The sequence below is a fragment of the Balaenoptera acutorostrata genome, chromosome 19, assembly GCF_949987535.1.
Source record: "Balaenoptera acutorostrata chromosome 19, mBalAcu1.1, whole genome shotgun sequence".
NCBI classification, from domain to species: Eukaryota; Metazoa; Chordata; class Mammalia; order Artiodactyla; family Balaenopteridae; genus Balaenoptera; species Balaenoptera acutorostrata.
Window position 1 is genome coordinate 64330709 of NC_080082.1, and position 16481 is coordinate 64347189.

The 16481-nt window shown below is 42.3% G+C and overlaps 1 protein-coding gene across 1 annotated transcript in view; it reads left to right on the forward strand.

Moving 5' to 3' along the window:
• The first annotated feature begins 1815 nt into the window (after positions 1-1815).
• The window catches only part of NLRP5 (NLR family pyrin domain containing 5), a 31766-nt gene continuing 17100 nt past the window's right edge, over positions 1816-16481 (forward strand). The window contains exons 1-5 of the mRNA XM_057534912.1: positions 1816-2152; positions 4749-4826; positions 8576-10172; positions 11199-11366; positions 14651-14815. Coding sequence (XP_057390895.1) covers positions 1864-2152; positions 4749-4826; positions 8576-10172; positions 11199-11366; positions 14651-14815 — 2297 coding nt within the window. The 5' untranslated portion in view covers positions 1816-1863. The remainder of the gene's footprint in view (positions 2153-4748; positions 4827-8575; positions 10173-11198; positions 11367-14650; positions 14816-16481) is intronic.

Genomic DNA, 16481 nt, shown 5'->3' on the forward strand with positions numbered 1-16481 from the left:
GATGGCTAATCATGTTGAGCATCTTGTCATGTGATTAGTCATCAGTGTATCTTCTTTGGGGGAATTGTCTATTCAGATCCTTTGCTTGTTGTTAGTTATTTATCCTTTTATTAGGAGGTTTTGTTACAGGGAAGAGCCAAATCTGACTACATGTTTGATCTGTTTCTTTTACTTTAACCTTTGCTTCCTGTTGCCTTTGTTCACTAAAAGGATACTATCTATACATAATGGCCTGCCTCGGGGCACACTGTCCCTCTGCCTGAAGATTAAACCTAAGTGCCTTTGTTCAGGGAAGTATCCTGACCCTGTCCACCTGTGGATGGCTGCAAGAAACAAGAAATTAACACATCCCCTCCCCGAGGCTGGCCATTCCAGGAGATATTTGCAAATCTTATGGCCTTTTTTACTTTACTTCCTCATCTCCTCCCCCTCTCTGTTCTATAAAAGAAGCTGGCATCCAGACCCTGATAAGATGGTTATTTGGAGACTTTAGTCTGCCGTCTTCTCAGTCTGCCGACTTTCCGAATAAAGTCGTATTCCCGCCTCAACACTTCATCTCCAATTTATTGGCCTGTCGTGCAGCGAGCAGAGCGAGCTTGGACTTGAGAGCAGTTTTATATTTTCTAGATACAAGTTCCAGATCAGATATTTTCAGATATTTATCAGTATACTTTTTTTTAAAGTAGTACCTTCCTTCATCTACCTTTAAATTTATTTATTTTATTTATTTTGGGCTGTGTTGGGTCTTTGTTGCTGCACGTGGGCTTTCTTTAGTTGCGACGAACAGGGGCTACGCTTCGTTGCGGTACACGGGCTTCTCATTGCGGTGGCTTCTCTTGTTGCGGAGCAGGGGCTCTAGGCACGCAGGCTTCAGTAGTTGTGGCACGTGGGCTCTAGAGCACAGGCTCAGTAGTTGTGGTGCAGGGGCTTAGTTGCTCCGCAGCATGTGGGATCTTCCCGGACCAGGGCTTGAACCCGTGTCCCCTGCATTGGCAGGTGGATTCTTAACCACTGCGCCACCAGGGAAGCCCTATCAGTATACTTTTATACCAAAAATCTTTACTGTGTTTGTATAACTGAATGTTATGTTAACAGGCACAACCAGAATCAACTGATCTAAAAACTGTGTGACTGATTTTCAGTAAGTGGTGGGAACCTATTTGCCAATTCCCTTGAGTCTAGCCTGTTAGCCAAGAGCATTCACTGGCAAGTGTTTTCAATCTTACTCTGTGCCAGGTGCTGTTTCAGGAACTAGGGATACAGGCAGTAAAATATCCCAGAGCTTATATTCTGGTAACAAGATAGATACGGTGTCAAGTAATTATAAGTCTATGAAGAATTGTTACCTGTTAATTGGGCTTCTCTCAGTATCTTTCACAAAACGATTAGAGAGGGCTTCCCTGGTGGCGCAGTGGTTGAGAATCTGCCTGCTAATGCAGGGAAGACGGGTTCAAGCCCTGGTCTGGGAAGATCCCACATGCCGCGGAGCAGCTAGGCCCGTGAGCCACAGCTACTGAGCCTGCGCGTCTGGAGCCTGTGCTCCGCAACAAGAGAGGCCGCGATAGGGAGAGGCCCGTGCACCGCGATGAAGAGTGGCCCCCGCTCGCCGCAACTAGAGAAAGCCCTCGCACAGAAACGAAGACCCAACACAGCCATTAATTAATTAATTAATTAATTTTTTAAAAAAAGGAATAGAGAATGTTGTTCCATCTGGTGAGTCAATTGAGGCTGGTTGTACAAACTTGAGAATTTGATGCAAGGTTCTCTTTTGAATCGTGTCACTTTTCCAGCAGGTCCCATTTGCTTCGTTTACCAAAGAATCTACTTTTCCATCAAAACCTGAGCTCTCAGCCTTGCGTTAAGATGGGAGAAGCCCAATTATCCTCCTTTTCCAACTATGGACTGCAATGGTGTTTCAAGCAGCTACACAAAGAAGAGTTGCAGATATTTAAGGCATTACTAAAGGAAAGCGCTTCGGAACCGGCAACCTGCTCTTTTCCACTGGTTGAAGTGGATAATGCCGATTCGGGACGGCTCACCTCCCTCCTGCATGAGCATTATAAAGAATCTTTTGCCTGGAAGATATCCATTGACATCTTTGAAAAGATGAGCCTCTCAGCCCTCTCGGAGATGGCCAGGGATGAGATGAAAAGTGAGTAACAGATTTGGGGCAGATCTAGGGGTAGGAGAAAAGGGAGGTGACCTCAAGTTCCCATGGGAATGGGAAAGGTATCATTGTTCTCTCAGGGGGTCCACCTCTACAGCGTGAGTCCGAACTAGGAGAGCTAACTCACTCATTGGCTGGAAGCTAGAGTCATCTCCAGCCTTTGAAACAATGAAGGAGAAGACATGGGTAGGTAAACCCTCTATCTGGACAGAATTTGGTCAAAGTTAGTAGATGGGATTTGTAGCCAGAAGTGCGTAGCTCTGGTGCCACCACAAGTATGACTTCGGGCAAATTTTCTCCTCCTCTGACCCTTGGATTCCACATCTGGGAACAGTAACTGATGCTTATCTGTGCTGTTGCAAAGGTTCCATAAGATAACGTATAGAAAGTGGTTAACGAAGCTTCACTCGTTTTTTGAGAACACTAATGGCTGTACAATGGGCATCTCCCTTATTTCTTGCCCCAGACTGAGGGACTCAGGTTCAAGGAACTTCTCTAAGGACTGACCTTCCTCAGAATATTGGTGCCCATATTATAGCAACGTACTTAGATCAAATTGTGTAGTTATCTTAAGGTATTTAGGAGAAAGGTAGTAGAAAAAAATAATAGCTCTCCTTCATCAGGAGGAATTGTCTTCTCAACTGTGGACAAAAGCTTAACGGAGAGCCCCAAGTGTAAGCAGTCAGATTGGCCCTAAAGACTTACAGGTGTTACATGCCTATATGTAGCTCATCAGCTGTAGCTGCAAAGGACTTGAACAGAAACTATTCCTTCAGCGCCTCAAAAAAGCCCTGGGTGGAAAACATATTAGTATTATTCACAGGAAATAAGGGTTATAAAATTAAAATAATAGTTGGTGTTTACCAATCAGTACCCCAGTCTAAATACTATGTTGAAGCTGTCATGTGCCCTGCTGTTGATTTTCAAACCCACCCAAAAAATAGGTTCCCCATGACAGAAGCTAAAATAGAGATTCTACTAAGTTACACAAGTTGACCAAGTTCATGATCTAATATGTGACAAAAATTACTTAACATTCATTTTGCGTATCTTTAAATTCTCATGTATCATGTGCCAGAGATTTATAGCTTGCAATGCAATAGGGAAGAGGGATACATGGACAGTTTTTTAAATGGATGGTGTAGAAAAATATGTGAAGACTAGAATCACTTCCTAAAAGAAGTAAGGTTTAGGCTGAGACAAAAATGAAGAAAAGGAATTAGCCGAGCTAATTGGGTAGAGAAGAACATTCTGAGCAAACGAGAGCAACATTATGAAGTCTTTAACAAAGAAAGAGGTTGGATAGACCATGAAGCATTGGAGAGAATATGGCAGGAGATGAAGATAAGAAGATGGTCTAGAAGTCAGACAGCATCTTGAAAATAATTTTAATAGCAAAGCATAAGCAATTGAATAGTTTTAAAGGGGTAGGGGTAGAAATAATCAAACTGGCGTTTCAACATTGTTGCTGAAGTGAGTGGTCTGGAAAGAGTCATGAGTAGACGTGGGGAGACCAGTTAGGAGTCCATTCTGGCATCCCATGGGAGAAATAAAGGCAGCTTGGACTAGGGTGATGATGGCAGTTAAAGAAAAAGTAGAAATGGAACTGGAAGATATTTTGGAAGCAGACACAACAGTTTTTGAGGACTAAATGCAGAGAGAGAATATGGTATCAAGCATGGTACCCAAGTTTCTGGCATGAGCGACGGGGTGGATGGGATTCCATTGCCTCATCCCAGGAAATACTGGAAGAGCTGTTTTGCAGCAAGTAGATGGGGGAGGGGGAGGGGGAGGGAGGAGTGGTCAATGTTAGAGCTCATGAGTTGAGGGTACCTCTATTTGGAGAACTCACAGGCATCTGAGTAGTTAACTAACTATTCTGATGTTTGAGAGAGGTGTTTAAGATGACTCTTGATGATTAACTCTTTTTTAAAATTTATTAATTAATTTATTTATTTTGGCTGCTTTGGGTTTTCATTGCTGCACGCGGGCTTTCTCTAGTTTCAGCGAGTGGGGGCTGCTCCTCGTTGTGGTGCGCGGGCTTCTCATCACGGTGGCTTCTCTTGTTGCAGAGCACGGGCTCTAGGCACGTGGGCTCAGTAGTTGTGGCTCGTGGGCTCTAGAGCGCAGGCTCAGTAGTTGTGGCACGTGGGCTTAGTTGCTCCACAGCATGTGGGATTTTCCTGGACCAGGGCTCGAACCCGTGTCCCTGCATTAGCAGGCGGATTCTTAACCACTGAGCCACCAGGGAAGCCCTTGACGATTAACTCTTAATAACCATAATATACTGTCTTATTATATGACCTACCCAGGATCATGCAGCAAAAATGGGACTGAAATGTACATTTATGTGCTCAAAATCGACACTCTTTACTATAAATCTCTGCTGCTTCACCGTGCTGGTGGTATTTGAGGGTCTGTCTCCATCTTCCTCATTTCAGACTAGTCATGGAATAAACTGTGAGATCCTGAGACTAGCCTTCGTTGCCCTCAGTAATTTGGGCAGAGGATGTGCTCACCCCTGATTTGGGGAATTACCAGGACTTTATTGAGACATTATCTCATCTACTCTCTATTGCAGAATATTTACTGGCTGAAATACCAGAACATTCTACACCAACAAAGACGGACCAAGGTCCAAGCATGGAAGAAGTACCAAGTTAGTGGGAGAGAGGGGGGTGGAAAATGGATGTGTATGAATGATGCTGCTATTAACATTTATGTATAAGGAAATTATCATGGAAAAATATTTATTGAGATCTAAGATAGTAATATCTCAGTAAGATATGGGGTAGATATATCTAGTAGAATTTGGTGTTGAGGGTTTCAGAATAACAGAGGTTCAGGAATTGCTCCCACCTTTCTGTTTAGACAACCTGGTGGATGGTGATGTTGAAAGTCAATGATTTTTTTCAAAAATATTGATTGATTGATTGACTGATTTGGCTGCACAGGGTCTTAGTTGCGGCACATGGGATCTTCGTTGCCGCGTTCAGGATCTTAGTTGCAGCATGTGAACTCTTAGTTGCGGCACGGCATGTGGGATCTTAGTTCCCCGACCAGGGGTTGAACCTGGGCCCCCTGCATTTGGGAGCACGGAGTCTCAGCCACTGGACCACCAGGGAAGTCCCGAAAGTCAATGAAGTAAATTTCAAACTCTGAAATCACTTCAAGCTGGGCTTTTATTCCATCTGTACAACATAACTTATGTTGGCAGGTGTGGGTTACTTTAATCATTCCTTGGACAAATATTTGAAAACCTAATAGCTGCCAGTATTGTCCATTTTCAGTTGGAATGGGTAGTAACAAATACCAACAATGACGACATTTCTAGAATACTTGCTGTGGGCCGGGCGCTGTTCTCACATTTTGTGATTATGTCGTGGGATCCTAAACCCATCTCATAAGGGAGGTATTAATATCCCCATTTTATTGATGAAAAACTGCCATAGAGTGATGATGTGGGGCTGAAATTAGATTTCTGTATAAGGGAATGAGCCAAATATCTGTTCCAAAGTAAGTTCAGAAATAGAAGCTTCTTTCTAATTATCATTTACAGGAAATTTAGCAGAAGGAGTAAGTTTTTGGTTAGAGGTAAAAGCTGAAATGAGTTTTTTTTTTTTTTTTAAAGTTTCCATTTCTTTTTTATTTTTTAATTAATTAATTTATTTATTTATTTTTGGCTGTGTTGGGTCTTCGTTTCTGTGCGAGGGCTTTCTCCAGTTGTGGCGAGCGGGGGCCACTCTTCATCGCGGTGCGCGGGCCTCTCATTATCGCGTCCTCTCTTGTTGCAGAGCACAGGCTCCAGACGCGCAGGCTCAGTAGTTGTGGCTCACGGGCCTAGCCACTCTGCGGCATGTGGGATCTTCCCAGACCAGGGCTCGAACCCGTGTCCCCTGCATTGGCAGGCAGACTTTCAACCACTGCGCCGCCAGGGAAGCCCCTGAAATGAGTTTTTGGTGCATTGAATTTGAGGTCCCTTTAAGGTAGGGAGTTAGACATATGATCCTGGATTTTTAGGGAAGAAATCAGCACTAGAGAGCAATATTTGGAACTCTTAAGTACAGACATGATCATTAAATCCATGGGAGAAGAAAAGGTGTCTCCCGCCGACCCCTAGTATTCCCTTTGGTAACCATAAGTTTGTTGTCTATGTCTGTGAGTCTATTCGTTTTGCAAATAAGTTCATTTGTATCATTTTTTAGATTCCACATATAAGTGATATCATATGATATTTGTCTTTGACTTACTTCACTTAATACGATAAACTCCAGGTCCATTCATGTTGCTGCAAATGGCATTATTTCATTTTTTTAATGGCTGAGTAATATTCCATTGTATATATACACAACACTGTATATAAAATAGATAAACAACAAGTACCTACTGTATAGCACAGGGAACTATATTCAATATCTTATAATAAACCATAATGGAAAATAATCTGAAAAAGAATGTGTTTATATATACTCATAAATAAATATAGATATATACAAATATTTATATAAATATATATAAACTGAATCACATTGCTATATAGTTCAAAATAACACAACATTGTAAATTAACTGTACTTCAATTTAAAAAAAAAGAAGAAAAAGAAAAAGCTGAGGAAGAGGCAAAGAAGGGTTGAATTCAACTGCAGCCTATCTTTCTGGGGTTCCTCTACCTCCACAAAAACCTACAACCCAGGAGCACAGTCTGTCCTTTTGACGGAAGATAATACATCAGTGTGACCTCAGCAAATGGACCTTGTTCAGATCTCAGAGGGTCTGCTGCTTGTGGGTTTAATACAGATCTGTTCATGACCTTCCTGATGCAGAACAATGAAGTTTAAGATTTAGAACTTTTGTGTAGAGATTTTATATAGGGCTAGTCACTGTCTCATGTGCTTGTATAGAGAGAGCCTTGCTGTCTTTTTTTTTTTTTAAGATAATGGTAGTACCAGCAAACGTAAGGGACCGGATAGGAATTTTTAATTTTTTAAAAGTTTTTATTTTATATTGGCATATGGTTGATTTACAGTGTTGTGTTTCGTTTCAGGTGTAGAGCAAAGTGATTCAGTAACACATATATATCTCTTCTTTTTCAGATTCTTTTCCCATATAGGTTATTAGAGTATTGAGTAGAGTTCCCTGTGCTATACAGTAGGTCCTTATCAGTTACCTATTTTATATATAGTAGTGTGTATATTTTTCTCCCTCCCCCCCCCCATTTCCCCTTTTGGTAACCATAATTTTCTTTTCTAGGTCTGTGAGTCTCCTTCTGTTTTGTAAGGAAGTTCATTTGTATCCATTCTTCGATTCCACCTATAAGTGATATCGTATGATACTTGTCTTTCTCTGTCCCACTTATTTCACTTAGTATGATCATCTAATTTTTTATGTTAGTGCATACCTATTGGATGTCAGAGACTGTTAAAGAGGCTACAGGTATGGAGGTAAAATGACAAGGTATTTTTCTCATGGAGCTCACCTTGGAAGCTGGGAGCTAGATGATTAAACACATAAAAGAATTGCCATTTATGACAAATGTTGGGAATAAAATAAAGAGGGTAAGGTTGAAAGAATTAGGTTTTGTAATGATAATAGTGGCCATTGCTCATCTTTGCCAAGCCCTGTGCCGATAAATATCGAATGCACTTTTTGTTCCTTAAATATTTGTCACAGCCCTTGAAGAGGATGTCCATCTCATCTTATAGGTGAGGAAATGGAGGCCCAGAAAATGAAGCAACTTGTTCCAAATCACAGACACTATAGAGCTTCGAGTTCCAGGCAGGACCGGTGTAACTTCAAAGGCTGCGCTTACCTCCTCCTAAAGAGCAGGGACCCCTGTCACATGGAGCTGTTTCTCCAGAGCAGCCCGGGGCTCCTGGGCTGGAACTGAATGTGCCCGCCCACCCCGAGGTCTGGAACGCAGGGCCACACACACACCCTCAGCTCCCCCAAGCTCCTCTGTCTTCCAGAGACCACATAGGCATGTTCAGTGTAGATTATTCAGTGAATACGTAGTTGCGTGTCCACAGGGTACCAGGCACTGTTACAAATACTGAAGATACAGTAGCAAGTAGCAAAGTCCCTGCGCAGAATCCATTGCAGAGACAGACAATAAGCAAACAAAAATGTAACCTATCGGGTATGAAGTCCTGGAAAGAGAAATCAGGTTAAAGGGACACAGAGCTATTTTGCAGAACATCCGTAAGCTTTGAGGAAGTGATCTTCGTACGAGGGACAGAGCTGGTTATATGTACGTTGCTAGGAAGAAACAAAAGACCCACAGCTGTAGGCTGTCTGACTTAAGGTCCACTAGGTCTGCGGTTTTTGTTTTGCTTTTTTGCTAGTTTTTTACTAAAATCCAGACTTTCTTCAAACTCTCTATCTCGTTCTTCTTCTCTCCTGTCCGACTCAGGCCACAGAGATGACCAACAGGGCTATAAGAGTCACGTGATGAGGAAGTTCCCCACGAAGCGGGATGCACACCACAGCTTTGAAAAATTTGCCTCTGACTGTCCAGATGTGCACGTGTTGTTGGGGGCTTTTAATCCAGACCAGGGGGGCTTCCGGCCTCTCACTGTGGTTCTGCACGGAAAGGCGGGAATCGGGAAATCGGCTCTGGCCAGAAGGATCCTGCTGTTCTGGGCACAAGGTGAGCTCTACCAGGGCATGTTCTCCTATGTCTTTTTCCTCCACGCCAGAGAGGTACAGTGGACGAGGGAGTGCAGCTTTGCAGAGTTAATCTCCAGGCAGTGGCCAGACACCCAGGTCCAGGTGGAGGAGATCCTGTCCCAACCGGAAAGGCTCTTGTTTGTGGTTGACGGATTTGAGGACCTGGACCTCGCCTTCAAAGACGATGACTCAAATCTCTCTGGAGACTGGGCGGAGAAGCAACCCGTGTCTGTCTTGATGCACAGTCTTCTGAAGAAAGTCTTGCTCCCCGAGTCTTCCCTGATCATCACCGTCCGAGACTCAGGCTTAGAAAAGCTCCAATCTGTGCTCCTGTCTCCTCATTACCTGTTGGTTCGGGGACTCTCGGTGGAAAAAAGGATGCAGTTGCTTCTTGAGCATGTGAAGCACGAACATCAAAAGACGCAAGCCTTGCGTTCAGTGGTGGGCAACCATGAGGTGTGTGACAAGTGCCAGGTGTCCGTCGTGTGCTCTCTGGTCTGTGAGGCTCTCAATCTGCAAGAGACACCAGGAAAGAGCCTTTCCATTGCTTGCCAGACTCTCACGGGCTTGTATGCCTCATTCGTGTTCCATCAGCTCGCTCCAAAAGATGCAGTCAGGCGCTGTCTGCGTCAGGAAGAGAGAGTCACCTTGAAGGGCTTGTGCCGGATGGCTGCGGAAGGTGTGTGGAATACGAAGTTCGTGTTTTACGGCGATGACCTGGGCGTGCACGGACTGAAGGAGCCTGAGCTCTCTGCCCTGTTTCACACAAGCGTCCTTCTCCAAGGCAGCCGCTGGGGAGAGTGTTACATGTTCTTACACCTCAGCCTCCAGGAGTTCTTTGCTGCCTTGTACTATGTCCTGGAAGGATTGGAAGGAGAGGGGGACCCCTACCCTGTGTTCACTGAGAATGTAAAGAGTTTGATGGAACTCAAGCAAATCGACTTCAACGTCCACTTGGTCCAAATGAAGAGGTTCTTGTTTGGCCTCATGAGCAAAGAGGTGACGGGGGCGCTGGGAACCCTCCTGGGGTGTCCCGTCCCGCTGGTGGCGAAGCAGAGGCTTCTGCACTGGATCTCTCTGTTGGGTCAGCACGCCAACACCACTGCCCCGCTAGACTTCCTTGACGCCTTCTACTGTCTTTTTGAGACGCAGGATGACGAGTTTGTTCGCTCGGCATTGAACGGCTTCCAAGAAGTGTGGCTTCCGCTGAACCGGCCAATGGACTTAATAGTGTCTTCTTTCTGTTTCCGGCATTGCCAGTATTTACGGAAAATTCGGTTGGATGTCAGAGAGGTCCCAAAGGATGAATTTGCTGAGGCATGGCCCAGCATTCCCCAAGGGTGAGTACCTTACCTCTGCAATTTTTTTGTTTTTTTTTTCTTTCCATCTTTGGAAAGGGGGCTATAATTGAGAAATGAAAATTGCATATATTTAGATGTATGACTTGGTGCTTTGATATACCTGAAATAATCATCACCATCAAGCGAATTAGCATACCCATTACCTCATATAGTTATTTTCTTTGTGTGTGTGTGTGAGTGTGTGTGTGGTAAAAAACACGTAAGACTACCGACTATCCCTAGTCACATCGTTGTACATTAGCTCTCCAGAATGTATTTATCCTGCATAAGTGAAACTTTGTACCCTTTGGCCAACATCTCCCCATTTCCCCCACCCCCAGCCCCAGGCAACCACCACTCTACATTCTGCTTCTATGAATTCGACTATTTTAGAATCTCCATATAAGGGAGATCATGCATGTCTCTCTGTTACTGCTTTTTTCCCTTAGCATAATATCCTCTAGCTTCATCCCAGTTATCGCAAATGGGGGGACTTCCTTCTCTTTTAAGGCTGAATGATATTCCATTTTGTGTGTGTACCACATTTTCTTTATCCACTTATCCACTGACGGACACTTAGGTTGTTTCCATGTCTTGGCTATTGTGACTAATGGAGTACAAATATCTCTTTGGGATCCTGGTTTCAATTCTTTGATATACCCCCCAGAAGTGGGATTGCTGGACCATGTGGTAGTTCTATTTTTAATCTGGGGGAGGAAACTCCATACTGTTTTCAGTAGTGGCTGCACCCTCTGACGTTCAAGGGGGAGCTAGAATTTAAGCACAAATCTTACTCGAGAGCTGGAGGTGTGCCCCGTGGGTGTCGAAATATTCAGGAGGCAGGTGGTTACGAGAGCACTTCTTCAGAGCATGAGGCTAGATCTGCTACACTGGCCTCAGAGCCTCTGAAACCATCCCTGTCCCGCCCTAAATACACTGGTTTCTCTCCCCGGGCATTTTTGGGCCAGTTGTTCATGTCAAAATCCATCCTGTGGAAGCAAATGCTTATTTCCTTCTCCAACACAGCCTGCAGATCAAGACGCGTAACGAACACTGGGAACGCCTCTGCTCCGTGCTCAGCACCCACCCCAGCCTACGACAGCTCGACCTGAGCGGCAGCGTCTTGAGTGAAGAGGCCATGAAGACCCTCTGCATCAAGCTGAGGCAGCCAACCTGTAAAATACAGAATCTGATGTAAGGCTTCCCAGCCCCTGTACATGCCCCTTTGCCTGGCTGTGTCATGGCTCTCCTCTCCCACCTACTGAGGAAGACCAGTCTATAAAATGTATTCGGAGGGAATAAGGGCCATGGAAGGTATAGGAACCAAGTTCCCAAAAGCACAGGATGGGGAATGACTAAAGACCTTGTGAAGGGATTACTAAGGTGGGTTCATTTACTCGGGGTCTTGAAGGATGAATAGGAGTTGGTTAGTGGGGGAAAAGGGAGGGAGGCTCATTTCAGTAAATGGTAGAGCATGAGGCAATAGCAAGATCAAGGTGCATGATCTGTGAGAGCCTTTAAATCAGTCCTTAATGCTTTTAGGCTAATAAGGTAACAAATATTTAAATACCTAGTATATTGGGTTGGCCCAAAAGTTCGTTCGGGTTTTTCTATAACACCTTACGGAAAAACCCAAATGAACTTTTTGGGCCAACCCAATAAGTTCCTGGGTCTGTTGGAGGATATTTACCAGACACCTAGAGCAGGAAATGAAGGGCTTGTTCTACTTCAACAAAGGTTATATTTCTACTTTTCCCCCCAGGACCAAGTGAAGCACACGTGACACTCAAGACTAGACCAAGTCAAGTTCTTGGCTGCAAACATTTTCCTCTCATGGCCACTTCTATCTCTTCCCGAATTAGTTTCCTTAAACTGGGCTGAGCCAAGGAGCGTGGTGATCCCAGAATAAGGAATAATGCTTTGTTCACCTTAAGTCCTACACCAAACTTGATTTCTCTGTCAGCTGTTATCTTAACTGTTTTTCCCTTGGGAATCCCTCCCCACTAGCTGCCCCTGTGTTAAGCTCTTGTTACACCCTGTCACTTGCTTTAATCCATGTCATCCATATATACACTACCAAATGTAAAATAGATAGCTAGTGGGAAGCAGCCACATAGCACAGGGAGGTCAGCTCGGGTGCTTTGTGACCACCTAGAGGGGTGGGATAGGGAGGGTGGGAGGGAGATGCAAGAGGGAGGAGATATGAGGATATATGTATATGTATGGCTGATTCACTTTGTTATACAGCAGAAACTACACACCATTGTAGAGCAATTATACTCCAATAAAGATGTTAAAAAAAAACAGTAACTCTAAAAAAAACAAAAAAATCCATGTCATCACTGTATTTGTCATTCAACCCTGATACATGATAATGGTAAAGAGATTCAGGAAGTACAAAGGATTTTCAGTAAGTCCCTTGATGCCTCTTCAGCTTCCTGTTTGCCTAATTACTTTCACATATTCTCAAAAATTTTCCATGCAATTATAAATATATAGTGGCATATGAAGTTTTTAATCCAAATGATATCACATTGCACAGTCTGACATTTGACTTTTTTCTTCAACTTGAACTTGGCTAGATATCTGTAGCTCTATTCTTAATGAACTATAACATATTTCATTCTTTTTTTATAAATTTTTTGGAGTATAGTTGATTTAAAATGTTGTGTTAGTTTCTGCTGCATAGCAAAGTGAATTAGCTATACATATACATACATCCATTCTTTTTTAGATTCTATTCCCATATAGGTCATTACAGAGTACTGAGTAGAGTTCTCTGTGCTATACAGTAGGTCCTTATTAGTTATCTATTTTATATATAGTAGTGTGTATATGTCAATCCCAATCTCCCAGTTTAGCCCTTCCCCACCCTTTCCCCCTTGGTAATCATAAGTTTGTTTTCTACATCTGTGATTCTATTTGTTTTGTAGATAGGTTCATTTGTACCATTTTTTTTAGATTCCACATAGTGATATCATATGATACTTGTCTTTCTCTGTCTGACTTACTTCTCTTAGTATGATAATCCCTAGGTCCATCCATATTGCTGAAAACAGCATTAGTTTGTTCTTTTTATGGCTGAGTAGTATTCCATTGTATATATGTACCACATCTTCTTTATCCATTCATCTGTTGATGGACACTTAGGTTGCTTCCATGTCTTGGCTATTGTAAATAGAGCTGCAGTGAACATCGGGGTACATGTATCTTTTTGAATTATGGTTTTCTCTGGATATATGCCCAGGAGTGGGATTGCTGGATCATATGGTAGCTCTATTTTTAGCTTTCTTATGCATAACTCTTTTGCCTCTTCTGAACGTCTTCCCTGATAGGTTAAGCTCCATAGGGCACAGAATATTAGCATTGTTTAATACGCTCTTCCCAGTGCCTGATGCGTCATAGGTACTCAAGTATTTGCTCCTTTAAAATAAAATACTTTTGACCTTTGAACAATGCAGGAATTGTTTTGACCCTTGAACAATGCCAAGCCCTGGCCCCATGCAGTCAGAAATCTAAACATAACTTTTGACTCCCCAAAAACTTAACCACTAATAGTCTACTGTTGACCAGAAGCCTTACCAATAACATAGTCAATTAATACATATTTATATATGTATTATATACTGTAGTCTTACAATAAAGTAAGCTAGAGAAAAGAAAATGTTATTAGGAAAATCATAAGGAAGAGAAAGTACATTTTTACAGTACTGTATTTATTGATACCATAAATTGACATTGTCTATAAGGGGAATCATTTGTCAGTATCTCCATCAATATTATATGATACAAAATACTTTAGATGTTATATGTATAACGTACATATGTGTATATACATACATGTAACAGTGGACATCAAAAATGAAAATATAATGTGAAAGAAATTCATATTTATTTACAGGTGTAATGATTCATGCATAGATAATGAAGAAGCAGCAATAAGATTGCTTTATGGTAGCCTGGCCTGTACACTAATGAATGAATCATTATAAAATTTTTATGGCATCCATATTACAATCATACTCATAATACAATATTGGAAACATTGTTACATTTTTTAAAAACCACTTACCTGTGACGATCAGCTGATACAGTTTCTACAATTATGAGAGAGAAAGGCAGACTGTACAGTAATGCAATTCTTTGAAAGCAAAGTTATGAAACAGTGAGAAAACAAACACATTATTAATTTTATACTGAATATCACTCACCTTATTCCTGTGTAATGATAGGCTATCCACTTCAATACAAGTTTTGCACACAATGTTCTACATATATATTTTTATATATTTATTGAAAAAAAAATCCATGTATAAGTGGACTCATGCAGTTTAAATCCATGTTATTTGAGGGGCAATTGTAAATGCAAATAAAGAGAGATCAGAGTTGAAATGGAAGAAAGAGCAAGAAGGAAAAATTAGGATACAACCAAATGTCACCCAAATGGTCTAACTAGTGTTTTCTTTCCTCTTCTGTAGATTTACAGGTGCCCAGATTACCCTTGGTCTCCGTCACCTCTGGCTAACTCTTATCAACCGAAATATTAAATACCTGGACTTGGAAAGCACTCACCTGAAGGATAGAGATGTTATGATGGCATGTGAAGCAGTAAAGCACCCAAACTGTTTGCTGGAGTCTCTGAGGTAAGTCCTGGGTATGGTTTTTGCTTTGTGGATTTCAGGGCTTTATTGTTTTTACTTTTTATTTTGAAATAATCATTCACAGAAAGCTGCTAAAATATTATAGAGAATCAGGAATCTGGATAAGGTTGGTGGCGATAGCTGCACAACAGTGTGTATATAATTAATGCCACTGAATTGTACACTGAAAAGCTAAGATGGTAAATTTTGTGTTACTTTTTTCTTGTGGTGAAATATACATAACTTTCAATTTTTTTTCTGGCAAAAACCAATTTTATTTAGGCTGTTAAAACATTTATTTTTTATTGTGGTAACATTGACTTGTATATATGAAACTTATATAACATTATAACATTATATTTCTTTTTTAATTAATTAATTTATTTATTTATTTTTGGCTGTGTTGGGTCCTCGTTGCTGCGCATAGGCTTTCTCTAGTTGCGGCGAGCGGGGGCCACTCTTTGTTGCAGTGCACAGGTTTCTTGCGGTGGCTTCTCTTGTTGTGGAGCATGGGCTCTAGGCGCGTGGGCTTCAGTAGTTGTGGCACACGGGCTCAGTAGTTGTGGCTCTCGGGCTCTAGAGCGCAGGCTCAGTAGTTGTGGCGCATGGACTTAGCTGCTCCACGACATGTGGGATCTTCCCGGACCAGGGCTCGAACCCTTGTCTCCTGCGTTGGCAGGCAGATTACTAACCACTGCGCCACCAGGGAAGTCCCCAACATTGTATTTCTACTTCCATCTACACTTCAGTATGCTCACCACCAAAAATTTGTTTTCTATCCGTCACTACGCAGTAGACCTCCCTCACCACCCTGTAACCACTACTCTGTTCTCTGTATCGACATGTTTGTTTTGATTTGGTTTGTTCATTTATTTGGGGGTTTTCTTTATCAGTTTTTTAGATTCCACATTATGAGTGCAATCATATGGTATTTGTCTTTCTCCGTCTTATTTCACTTAACACAAATTGATCCTGAGGGTATTATGTTGTCACAAATGGCAAGATTTCATCCTTTCTGTGGCTGAGAAGTATCCCCGTGTGTGTGTGTGTGTGTGTGTGTGTGTGTGTGTGTGTGTGTGTGTATGGTACACACACAGTCAGGTTTGCCATCTCTATAATTTTTCATTAAACAGCACTATATGAATGGAATACAGTATGTCATTGCCTGAGATGGGCTTTTTTCATTCTGTAAATGCCTTTGAGATCCGTCCAAGCTGTTCCATGTATCAACAGTGTGTTCCTTTTTATTACTGAGAACCGTTCAGTGATACAGATGTGCACAGTTAGTGTAGCCATTCACCAATTCAGGGACATTTTGGTCATTTCCAGTTTGGAGTTCTTACCAGTTTTATAATTCCTGGGCATGTGTCTTGCCAATTAGATTAGCTGGAACTAAAGACCACTACTCCTTGGTGCTTTTGGCGTATTTTGAGACAGATGAGCATGAGGTCTGCTCAGCTTTGTTGACTGACACACCGCAAGTGTGGAAGAGTAGCTTGCTTTGCACCTTATGTTAACTTGCAAACTGCACATTTAAAAACGTAACCCAAGGAAGTCAGTCAGAGAGTAGAAGTCCTTACAGGATGGAAATGCGGATGTGTCTGCTAAATGCCATGTGTTTACAACCATCTCTGGGAATGAGGAGATGAATCTCTCTCTGTCATCTCTG